General features: G+C 43.4%; 1 protein-coding gene across 1 annotated transcript; it reads right to left on the reverse strand.

Moving 5' to 3' along the window:
* Window positions 1-318: 318 nt before the first annotated feature.
* LOC143934377 (olfactory receptor 6N2-like) lies at window positions 319-7,577 on the reverse strand. The gene has a single exon (XM_077457941.1). The coding sequence runs from the start codon at window positions 5,261-5,263 to the stop codon at window positions 4,337-4,339; it is 927 nt and encodes a 308-aa protein (XP_077314067.1). The 5' UTR covers window positions 5,264-7,577; the 3' UTR covers window positions 319-4,336.
* Window positions 7,578-12,474: the final 4,897 nt, after the last annotated feature.

Raw genomic sequence — 12,474 nt, forward strand, 5'->3', positions numbered from 1 at the left:
AATTGTTTAATGAACTTAGGCCTCATGTACACCACAGCCGTCAAATGCCTGTTTTACAGGTTTTGATGTTTTTTTACTGCCCCTAAATGGCCCTTTATGTTAGCCTATGTGTCCATACACAGGTGTTTAGGTTTAAGTTTAGGTATTTACAGGCATTTGGAGGCAGGGGTATTTAGGGACAAAAATCTGAATGCACCAGAATCTCATGTAAACGTGCCTAAGGCCCCTTTCACATTGGGACGATTTGCAGGCGCTACAGTGCTAAAAATAGCACCTGCAAAGCGCCCTGAAACAGTCGCTGCTGTCTCTCCAAATATATTTATATGCCGATTTACGCATAGAAGATTCCTTTTGGATAGACTATCACCTATTTTTATTTTTTGTTGGATTGTCATTTATTTGTGTGATAATAATTTATAAATACTCTTTACAATCTGTGTCAAGCCAGACTAGACTCATTTACATTATACAAGACAACAGACAGGTGGCTGGCGTTGATGATATTAGCATCTAAGAGTTTGTGTCTCAACAGTGTGATTCAGTCTATTGCTAAGATGGCATATACATATCCAGAGTCTGTGTGTCTTGGGGGGGGGGCATGAACCTGAATCCAGGTAGCACCACCTCAGGGGTCCCCATGCATACAGCTCACAAAGAGCACTGTTCCCCCCAATGCCAGGGCCCATAATCGGTGGGCAAGAGGCTCGCATTCAGTCCCCTCAAAAAGCCTCTGTCCTGGCTAGGTCTGTCACATAACAAAGGACCCCAGATGGGTTGACTCTGAAGTTAGTCAGGGGTTTCAGTCCTCTAATGCTGGTATCCACACAGTACCCCAAACAAATTGCCTGGATTGGCCTTTCTCCCTGGAGTCTTTTCAGTCACTGGAGAGAAGACAGCGTGACTGGGCTCACTCCATCAAGCTGTTGGGGATCTGGGCCGACCGCCCAGCATCCCTGGGGTATACCAGTGGAGAATGAAGTTCCATCCACCAATATCAGCTCAAGCTGCAGTTCTGTGTAGGGGCCAGTAGCATTCTGTCCTTAAAAGCACTTCAGCTGAGGACCCCACATCATCCACTCCAGCTGATTTTGGGAAGTGAGGCCGACTGCCCCGGCTCCCTGGAACTCTGCAGCCATTACCAGTGCTGGGCAGAGGTTGGTAGCACTCTGCCCGGTTGCAAGTGCTTCAGCTTGGTTGGTGTCATCATTCTTTGGCTGCTGTTGGAACTCCCTTTCACTGGTATTGTCTCCCAGGCGCATGAACCCTTGTTGGGGAGGGAAAGTGTCTGCTTCTCCTCCCTGCATCTCTGAAATCCACTGGGAGAGAGAGACCATCACCTTCTCACCTTGTGCCTCCAAAACTGCCATGGGTGTGGAACAGGGGTCTGCAGTACTCTGTCCTGCTGCAGGTACTTGAGCAGGTGATGCGTAATCTATGACATTCTCTAATGAACAGTCCATTAAGTCCATACATTCTGTAATCTGTGGCTGGAAATATGAGCTAACTGTCCCAGCTCAATGGAACTCCACAGTTGCTGCCGGTGCTGGGCAGAGTTTGATAGCACTCTGCCCTGTTGCCAGCACTTCTACTGGGGACTCCACATCATCCGCTTCGGCGAACTGTTGGGGCAGGTGGCTGGATTCCTCCACTCCCAAACTGTGTAGCTGCCATTGGAGAGGTGAGTTGGCTGCTTCCCTTTCCATTCCCTCATCTGGCTGCTGGGATGACATGTCTATGGTACTGTCTCCCAGGTGCATGGATCTTTGCTGGGGAGGAAAGACCGCTTTCACCACCCTGGCCGATTGTTGAGGAGGGACAACAAACACCTCCTCTCCCTTCTCCCCCTGTATCTGCTGCTGGGAAGTGATCGCCACCTTCTCACCCTGAGCCTCCGGAACTGCCACAGGTGTGGGCAGAGGTCTTGGACCCTCTGTCCGGTGACCAGTGCTTCAGCTGGGTAAGTTCCTTGTAATTCCACAGATACTGCTGTTGGTGCTTGGCAGAGCACAGTGAAGATTGGCCCTAATACCAGCTCTTCTGCTGGGGGCTCAACAGATTGTTTTTCCTCAGCAGAAAAGTCTATCAAATCCCCTGTCTCTGCAACTGGTGTCTGGGGATAGAGTTTCACCATCTCCTGTCCGTGGAACCCAGAAGATGCTATCGGTGCTGAGCAGAGGTTAGCAGAGCTCTGCCCTGTTGTTCCGCACTTCAGCTTTGGGGATGGCAATCTCCAGATTTTCCACTGCCGATTCTCTGCCATGCTGCTGGATAGGCACATTCCTCCATCCAAGATCATCCCATGCAGAAACAGGATCATCAAGGTCAGTAAGCACTTGCTGCATCCGCCATAAAACCTCCGCGTCCAAAGCTACGGGGGCAGGTTGGCAAAGCACACTGTTACTCTGCCACATTGCCGAATCTTCAGACAGGATTTCAGAGTTGTCAACAGGTATTTCCTGATAGTCCCAGGCAAAGGCAGCCCTGGCACTGAGCAGATTCTAGCAGCCGTCTGTAGGCAATCTCCAGCTCCCATTCCTGAATGGCCAGAAACTCTATATCTTCCAGTGCCCAGTGCACTTCCAAGACATTCAGTAGCCCTTCTCTGAAATCCATGATTTCATCCAACTGCCGCTCCAAATCACTCCCAAAGTTAGAGTCCCCTGTCAGCTTCACATACAACAGTCCCAGGCCACCGTAGCTTAAGCCTTCCGTTGGGCTGTCATCCGCTATCCAAGGACATGCTTGGGATACATGCCACCGGAGGGCTCTGTAACTCTCATCCAGCTTCATCTCTGCCCAGACCAGCTTGCTTAATTCAGCTGTCTGCTCCTTGTGCGGTTTTTCTCCTAAAAACAGAACCCACAATCCATACTGCGACCAGTACCTTTCCTGGTTGGAGGGGAGAACTTTTCCCACGGGCTAGCGCTTCCTTTCAGAGTTTGCAGCGAATAGAATCAAACCATCCCAGCAGGACCTGCTCTGATACTTGTCCTTTGTGCTGTAGCTGCATCTCTCGCAACCTCCTTCTGAATTCCTCTTCCATGGCTGCTGGTATCTGTACCTCTCCTCCTCTCCTGCTATCCGGACCTTGGATCCAGATGGAGGTTTGGATGACCCAGACTGCAGGAAGCATCCCCCTGCTTGCCAACAATGTGACGGAACCTATCCCCCACACTCCGCTTGAGTGTTTCCGTCAGTATACCGCTTCCTAAGTCCTGGAACACAATGCTAATGGATCTGGCTATAGGAACCCCCAAGAACTAGACAACACCAGTCTTGGAGTACATCAGGAATACTCCTTTATTTGAGATCTTACACAAATATATACAGCAGGATGACTAAAACCTAACCTAATTGGCATGAACTAATTATCTAATCACCACTTAGCACAAACAACAAAACAATAGGTGAAATACTCTTTAGAATCTGTGTCAAGCCAGACTAGACTCATTTACATTATACAAGACAACAGACAGGTGGCTGGAGTTGATGATATTAGCATCTAAGAGTTTGTGTCTCAACAGTGTGATTCAGTCTATTGCTAACATGGCATATACATATCCAGAGTCTGTGTGTCTTGGGGGGGGGGGGGGGCATGGACCTGAATCCAAGTAACACCATCTCAGGGGTCCCCAGGCATACAGCTCACAAAGAGCACCATTCCCCCAAATGCCAGGGCCCATAATCGGTGGGCAAGAGGCCCGCATTCAGTCCCCTCAAAAAGCCTCTGTCCCAGCTAGGTCTGTCACAGCTACATATTACATTTCAGAGTAATTTTAGCGGTGACCATATATATATATATGTATATACTGTATTTGTCTTCAGTTAACCACAACATACAAAGCCATTCACAGCTCTGCCCCGGGCTACATCACCAATCTTGTCGCCAAATATCACCCAAATCGTCCCCTCCGCTCTTCTCAAGACCTCCTACTCTGAAGCTCTCTTGTCTCCTCCTCCCATGCTCCTCTCCAGGATTTCCCCAGAGCCTCTCCCATCCTCTAGAACTCGCTACCTCCACTGGTCCGGCTATCCCCTACTCTTGCTACCTTCAGGCGATCCCTGAAAACTCATCTCTTCAGGGAAGCCTATCGTGTCTCCAGCTAATCTCCTACCACTGCCATCAGCTCATTCCCCACAGTTATAACCTTTTGAAACCACCTGCCCCTCTCTATTAGATTGTAAGCTCTTCTGAGCAGGGCCCTCTTAATCCTCTTGTATTTTATTGTATTGTAAATGTATTGTCTCCTTTTATATTGTAAAGTGCTGCGTATATTGTTGGCGCTATATAAATCCTGTATAATAATAATAATAAGTTATACTTTAAAATTTACAACTAGCACGGGCATAAATATTTGTGTATTGACTTTTTTATTTCATGATTTTTCAAACCATATATAATAGGGTTAACTAGGGGTGTAAAGATAACATAGGTGAGATCAACAGCCCTGTCATAGTTTACAGAAGAACTTTTTGAAACTCGTATGTACATAAACGAAGCACTACTAAAAAAGAGAATGACAACAATGAGATGGGCTCCACAAGTGGAGAAAGCCTTGCGACGCCCTTCTTTGGATTTAATTTTCAAAATAACATAAACTATCCTGATATAAGAAAGTAGGACCAAAGGGAAAGTTGTGGAAATTATAACAAGGCTGACGAAAAACTCAACCAAAACATAGAATGTGGGATCTGTACATGCTATAGCGATCAAGGGAGGGAAGTCACACAAGACGTTTTCAATATGGTTTGGACCACAAAAGGGGAGATGAGAAATTAACACAACTTCAATAATGGGCAATAAAAAGCCAAGAATAAAGGATCCAGCAATCAAACTAACATACAACTTGATATTCATAATAGTCAAGTAGTGTAACGGTTTACAGATGGCCAGATATCGATCAAAGGCCATTACAGTGAGTATGTAAGATTCAGATGCTCCTAGTACATGTGCAAAATAGGCTTGTAGGAGACACCCAGTGAGGGAAATCTTCTTCTCGTCATCAAGGAGGTCAGTCAATATTTTTGGAATCAAGATAGCAGTATACCAAATCTCTGCAAAGGATAATGCCCCAATAAAAATGTACATGGGAAAGTGAAGGCATGGCTCTCTTCGGATTACAAAGAAGATGAGAACATTTCCAGCAATGATAAATATGTAGATGAAAAGAAGAACTATGAATAATAAAACGCTATATCGTTGTAGGCCTGGGAATCCAACTAACATAATCTCATTAACCTTACTGTGATTGGGGAACTGCATAGCTTTTTTCTTTATATGTCACAAAGTTTCTTTTAGAATAAGCCAAGAAACAAGGGAAAGGAGTAAAGGATTACAATGGTTAATGAAAGACCACGAACAATATGAAATAAATGTATAATAATATATGTATTTTTTTTTTACCGCAAACTGTAGAAAAAGATGTGCATTAGCAAATAACACAGTGAGACATATAGCAAAATATACAACTTGGAATTCAATTTTGTTAAAAATAAATTGATATAACATTGCTACAGATCTTTTTTTTGTAGCTTAGTTTTAATATAAGTTACTTGTCCAACTCAGCTCTAAAGATTTTATAAAACTGTCCAAAAAAATTCAAACTTAGCTTCTTTATATGCTTTGTGCACTGTATATGCTTTATATGCTTTCTACACTGGAGCTAATTTTCAAAAGGAGAAGAGCATGTTCGTTTTTCAAAGTCAAAATTCAATTAGCTTTTGGAATGAGAAGGCTTTATCCAATCACATGCAAGCAAAAATCGAGCATTTTTATTTTCTCTTCTGCATGATTGGGTATTCTTTGCAAACTGAACAGGCTATACTTATTTAGTAAATCAATCACCTCCTCCTGTAAAAATAACTTCCCGTTTAGGCCCCATTCACACCTGAAGCTCTAAAATACTTGGCAAGGGAAATCCCATTCATTTCCATGTCCCTGTTCACATCTGAGCATTCTGTCACCTGTAGCAAAATACCTGTCACTCAAAAAAGTACATAAACTTATTTTTGGCAGATTGGAGGCAGAGTTGGCCCCATAGACTTCAATGGGAACACCTGAGAACATGCAAATGTTTTACGAGTGGTTTGTAGCACATTTTCTGCTCAAAACAGCAGCTTTCCACCCCCTAACCTCCTCCACCTCTCTTCACCATAGTGTTTTCTATTGACTAAGTAAAAACACCAGAAGCTGTAAAATGCTTGTAATACACTTCTAAATGCACTCAAAACTAACCCTTAGTATTCTAGGTCTAGTACCAGAATTCCCTCTTGGGAAACCTCACCTCTATCGTAGATGAGTAGCACATCCTCCTTTCATAATTTCTCCAAATGGAGTGGCTGAGCAGTGATGTTTTATTGTTTGTATCTTTGTTTCTTTTTGTTTTTTTGTTTTTCTGTCGCTTACAGCACTGTTTAGGCCAGCCTTTCTCAATGTTTTCAACACAGAGGAACCCTTGAAATAGTTCTCTGGTCTCAGGGAACCCCTGCTAAAAATGAGAAATCTACAACTCATGATACATTAGTGCAGTGTTTCTCAACTCTAGTCCTCAGACGCCCCAAGTTTTCAGGATTTCCCTCAGATGAAATGGCTGTGGTAATTACTAAGGCAGTGAAATAGATCAAATCACATGTGCAAAATAATGGAAATTCTGAAAACATGACCTGTTGGGTGCCTTGAGGACTGGAGTTGAGAAACACTGCCTTGGGCCGCGTACACACGGGCGGATTGTCTGGCCAACTAAGTTCGTCAGACAATCCGACAGACAGTCCATCCAAATTTTGAATGAACGGACTTGACCACACACGATGAGCAGACAGTCCGCTGAAAGCGTGCGCGATGACGTGTACAGCACGTACGACGGGACTAGAAAAACGACGTCCTATACACTGCAATGCAACCTTCGGCCGTGTAAATCCTTTCTGAGCATGCGCCATACTTAGTCCGTCCAACTTGCCTACACACGAGCGGACTGTCCGCTGAAACCAAGTTTGGACGGACAAAACCAAGTTTGAACGGACAAAATTACGGAAATTCCGTAAGACTTTGTTCGTCAGTCAGTCCGCTGAAAAAGTCCGCTGAAGCCCACACACGAGCGGATTGTCCGCTGAAACACGGTTCAGCGGACTAAGTTGGACAGACAATCCGCCCGTGTGTATGCGGCCTTAGTGTGCTGGTCAGTGGAAAGAATGGTGCTTACACTTGTGGTCATTGGGAAGAATCACCTCCTTACAGATAGCTAAAAAGATCACTGGTGTGAGTGGGAACTTATCTGAGAGGCAGTAATTGCCCAATGCTGAAGGAACCCCTAGAAACCTCTGGACTAACCATAGGGTTCCACGGAACCCTGGTTAAGAATCACTGGTTTAGGCAGATAACCTGTTGTTAGGTACCTGATTTACGTGGTACTTTTTAAGCTGGGGAATGCCCCAAGGCTCTGTTTTTGTAAATCTATCAAAAATCAATAAAGAGAATTAAAAAAAATTAAAATACCTGAAAACTGAGGTGTGAATACAGCCTTATGTGTTTCAAAACATTTTCTCCTACAGCGCCTTGAAAAAAGTATTCATACCCCTTGAAATTTACCACATTTTGTTATGTTAGGCCGCGTACACACGCGGGGACTGTTCGCCCAACTTTGTCCGCTGAACAGTGTTTCGGCGGACAGTCCGCCCGTGTGTGGGCTTTCAGCGGACAGTTTCAGCGAACAGTCCGCTGAACAAGGTTTTTCGGAAATTCCAAAAAACTGTCCGCTGAAACTTTGTTTCAGCGAACAGTCCCCTCGTGTGTAGGCTTGTTTGTCAAACTAAGTTCCGCGCATGCTCAGAAAGGATTTACGTGCCGAAAGTTATAATGCAGTGTATAGGACGTCGTATTTTTCGTCCCGTCGTACGTGCCGTTCACGTCATCGCGCACGGTTTCAGCAAACTGTTCGTTCGTCGTGTGTGGCCATGTCCGTCCATGCTAATTTTGAGCGGACTGTTTGCTGAAACTGTTTGACGGACAAAGTTGGGCGAACAGTCCCCGCGTGTGTACGCGGCCTTACAATCAAAAGCGTATTTTTTTTTGGGGGGGGGGGGGGTTATGTGATAGACCAACACAAAGTTTCACATAATTGTGAAGTGGAAGGAAAATGATAAATGTTTTTTACATTTTTATACAAATAAATATGTGAAAAGTGTGAGGGGCATTTGTATTCAGCCCCCCTGAGTCAATACTTTGTAGAACCACCTTTCACTGTGTAGTAATGTGCAATAGGGATGATATTTGAGTTTGGACCGAGCATGCGTCTTGTGTGAACTCAGCTCATTAATAGACGGCAAACGAATGCTTGTTCCTCCTTTCCCCTCTTATCAGTGTGCTAATTAAATTAATAAATAAATATAACTTTTCCATTTTTACATACCTTATGCTGTCTTCATTAGCTCTGTGTGCTGTTCAATGAAATGCTGGCAAAGAAGGCTAGCAGGGTGCTGTACATGGCTAAAAAAAACATCCTGCCTTGCCTTATAGTGTGCAGTAAAATCAGGGTACACACTAGCCCCTTATGGTAAAGCAAAGCATTTTACGTGTGGGCACTGTCAGTGTGAGCTTTTGCAGGGAGCATTGCACCACTCTTTTTTTCCTTGATTTTTATTTGATATTTTTTATTTGAAGTGTGGTGCATTGTGCAGCAGAGCAGTGACAAGCGGTGCCGTCCACTGCAGAAAAATTCAGATATGCTGCATTTTTCCACTCTGCACAGCACCACACATGACATCTGCATTGTGGTGTGAATGGGGAACAGTGTGGAAAAAAAGCAGGCCACATGTAGTGTAAATGAGTCCTAAAGCCCCGTACACACAATCTGATTTTCTGACAGGAAATGTTGGATGTCGGGCTGTTGGCAGAAAATTGGACCGTGTGTATGCGCCATTGGACAATTGTTGTCAGACTTTCCACCAACAAATGTTGGCTAGCATGTATTCAAATTTTCCGGCAACAAATGTGTGTTGTCGGATTTTCCGATCGTGTGTATACAAGTCCGTCAGACAAAAGTCCAAAGTACAAACGTAATGTAAAATTAACATTCGTGATGTGGCAAATTATGAAATCTCCAAATGCAGAGCACATTCTCTTCTTCTTTAATGGGATAATAATGAAGCTGCTTTGCTGGTGATACTGGTTTGCAGACAAATTTTCAAAGTTTTTTTTTTTCTAGTGATATCAAGAATAATATTATTATTATTTTTTTAATATTTGGGCAAGTTACCACAACGCCATTATCCCATAGTTTTTAAGATCAAAGATACAACTATGTTGATGTCCCTTGTCAATTTTACATTGTATTTTTAAAATGTAACTGCCTACTCCCAAACTGTCATTTGAAGTAAAACACATAGCCAAGTCTTATTCTACACAATTTTTTTTATTGTGCATAAAAAAATAAAAATAAAAAAAATTTGAAATGCTATCTGCCAATAGAACTTAAGCAAAAAGTGCATTCTATGCATCCAAAAATATAAAAAATATACCAAATCAAATCATTATTTAACCAAAAAAATCTCCTCCGATTCTGCAACATGGCTGGTAGACGAACAGCCGTTCAGAAACTAAAAAGCACAAACTGAAAAGCGGTAAAGGAAAAACCCGAAAAGAAAAGCACGAATCAACACTTACCATATTTTTACTAACACAAAATTAGCAGAAGGAGACCAAAGGGTGGCGCTAAAGAGCTGAAAAAACATGTAACACGTCTAGTACCTCACTACGTTTGTAATGGTTGGCCAACATTTGTATGACTGTGTGTATGCAAGACAAATTTGAGCCAACACCCTTCGGACAAAATTTTGCGGTGTTGTTGTCAGAAAGTCCAATCGTGTGTACAAGGCATAGGGGTGGAGTTCAGCTTTAAAGTGCAGGGCTTTGTAAACTATTTGCATTTGTTTTAGGCTCCATTTGCCCCCCCCCCCCCCATTCTTTTCAGTGGAACACATTCAAATCAGTGCAACCTAAAGTCGCAGCAACTTTGAAAAGGTGCCTACACTATACTCCTCACAGTCTCCACTTGATAGGCCTGAGATCCGATTCCACTTGCACGAGGTGTAAGAGGGACCATGGTGACCTAATACACCTTATGTGGCATTGTGCGAAATGACATACCTACTGGGCAGGGGTGGTACACAGGATCAGTTCTGTGTTTTAGGTAGACCTTCCCATAGACCCAAAAGCCTGCTTACTGGGTGTATTGGAAGAGTATGATTGGGATGTGAGCACTAGGCAGGCCTTTCTCAGAGTTTTGTTCCAGGCACACAAACTAATTATGGTACACTGGAAGTCAGAGGCTCCACCTACTGTGAGGGAGTGGGTTAAAAATATCGGTGAACTGTTAAGAATGGAAAATGTTATATACCAATATATGGGAAGCGAGCATAAATTCGAGAGGCTATGGGCACTGTGGCTGGATGTTCTGGGGCTAGCTCCAGTGGATTTGACTATGGATAGGCTACTTTGGCTCATTGTTGGCTAATTAGGAGTGTTTCCGCATGGTATATTGTTAGAATGCTCAAAAGGGGATATCTTGTCTTTTCGTAGGATATACAACTTATTGCACTTTGGATACTCTAGTTTGGCATCTTGCATTGTTTAATGTACAGTGGTGTGAAAAAGTGTTTGCCCCCTTCCTCATTTCCTGTTCCTTTGCATGTTTGTCACACTTAAGTGTTTCGGAACATCAAACCAATTTAAACAATAGTCAAGGACAACACAAGTAAACACAAAATGCAATTTGTAAATGAAGGTGTTTATTATTAAAGGTGAAAAAAAATCCAAACCATCATGGCCCTGTGTGAAAAAGTGATTGCCCCCTAAACCTAATAACTGGTTGGGCCACCCTTAGCAGCAACAACTGCAACCAAGCGTTTGCGATAACGTGCAATGAGGCTTTTACAGCGTCCTGGAGGAATTTTGGCCCACTCATCTTTGCAGAATTGTCCTAATTCAGTTACATTAGAGGGTTTTCGAGCATGAACGGCCTTTTTAAGGTCATACCACAACATCTCAATAGGATTCAGGTCAGGACTTTGGCTAGGCCACTCCAAAGTCTTCATTTTGTTTTTCTTCAGCCATTCGGTGGTGGACTTGCTGGTGTGTTTAGGATCATTGTCCTGCTGCAGAACCCAAGTTCGTTTCAGCTTGAGTACATGAACAGATGATCGGACATTCTCCTTCAGGATCTCTTGGTAGACAGCAGAATTCATAGTTCCTTTTATCACGGCAAGTCTTTCAGGTCCTGAAGCAGCAAAACAGCCCCAGACCATCACACTACCACCACCATATTTTACTGTTGGTATAATGTTCTTTTTATGAAATGCAGTGTTCCTTCTACGCCAGATATACTTGGACACACACCTTCCAAAGAGTTCCACTTTTGTCTCATCGGTCCACAGAATGTTGTCCCAAAAGTCTTGGGGATCATCAAGATGTGTTGTGGAGAAATTGAGACGAGCTTTGATGTTCTTTTTGCTCAGCAGTGGTTTTCTCCTTGGAACTCTGCCATGCAGGCCATTTTTGCCCAGTCTTTTCCTGATGGTGGAGGCATGAACGCTGACCTTAACTGAGGCAAGTGAGGCCTGCAGTTCCTTGGACGTTGTTGTGGGGTCTTTTGTGACCTCTTGGATGAGTCGTCGCTGCGCTCTTGGGGTAATTTTGGGCGGCCGGCCACTCCTGGGAAGGTTCACCACTGTTCCATGTCTTCGCCATTTGTGGATAATGGCTCTCACTGTGGTTCGCTGGATTCCCAAAGCTTTGGAAATGGCTTTATAACCCTTTCCAGACTGATAGATCTCAATTACTTTCTTTCTCAATTGTTCCTGAATTTCTTTGGGTCTCGGCATGATGTGTAGCTTTTAAGGATATTCTGGTGGACCTTACTGTGTCAAGCAGCTCCTATTTAAGTGATGCCTTGATTGTGAACAGGTGTGGCAATAATCAGGCCTGGGTGTGGCTAGAGAAATTGAACTCAGGTGTGGACAACCACAGTTATAGTATGTTTTAACAAGGGGGGCAATCACTTTTTCACACAGGGCCATGATGGTTTGGATTTTTTTTCACCTTTAATAATAAACACTAATCATTTACAAATTGCATTTTGTGTTTACTTGTGTTGTACTTGACTATTGTTTAAATTGGTTTGATGTTCCGAAACACTTAAGTGTGACAAACATGCAAAGGAACAGGAAATGAGGAAGGGGGCAAACACTTTTTCACACCACTGTATTACCAGGTTTAATGATTTGTCAGCATGGACCTCAGAGAGGGGGGTGTCTTCTATGGGCTTTATACTTATTTGTATGATTGGCAATGTATGATGATGTATCGTCAATAAAAGTCTTTGTTGGATTAAAAAAAAAAGGAAAAAGGTGTCTACACTATTTTAGTGAGACATTTGATACAAATTTGATCCATAGAATATGAAATTGAATCAAAATCTCACC

The sequence above is a fragment of the Lithobates pipiens genome, unplaced genomic scaffold (assembly GCF_037356315.1).
Source record: "Lithobates pipiens isolate NorthernLeopardFrog02 unplaced genomic scaffold, aLitPip1_a1.2 Scaffold_27, whole genome shotgun sequence".
NCBI classification, from domain to species: Eukaryota; Metazoa; Chordata; class Amphibia; order Anura; family Ranidae; genus Lithobates; species Lithobates pipiens.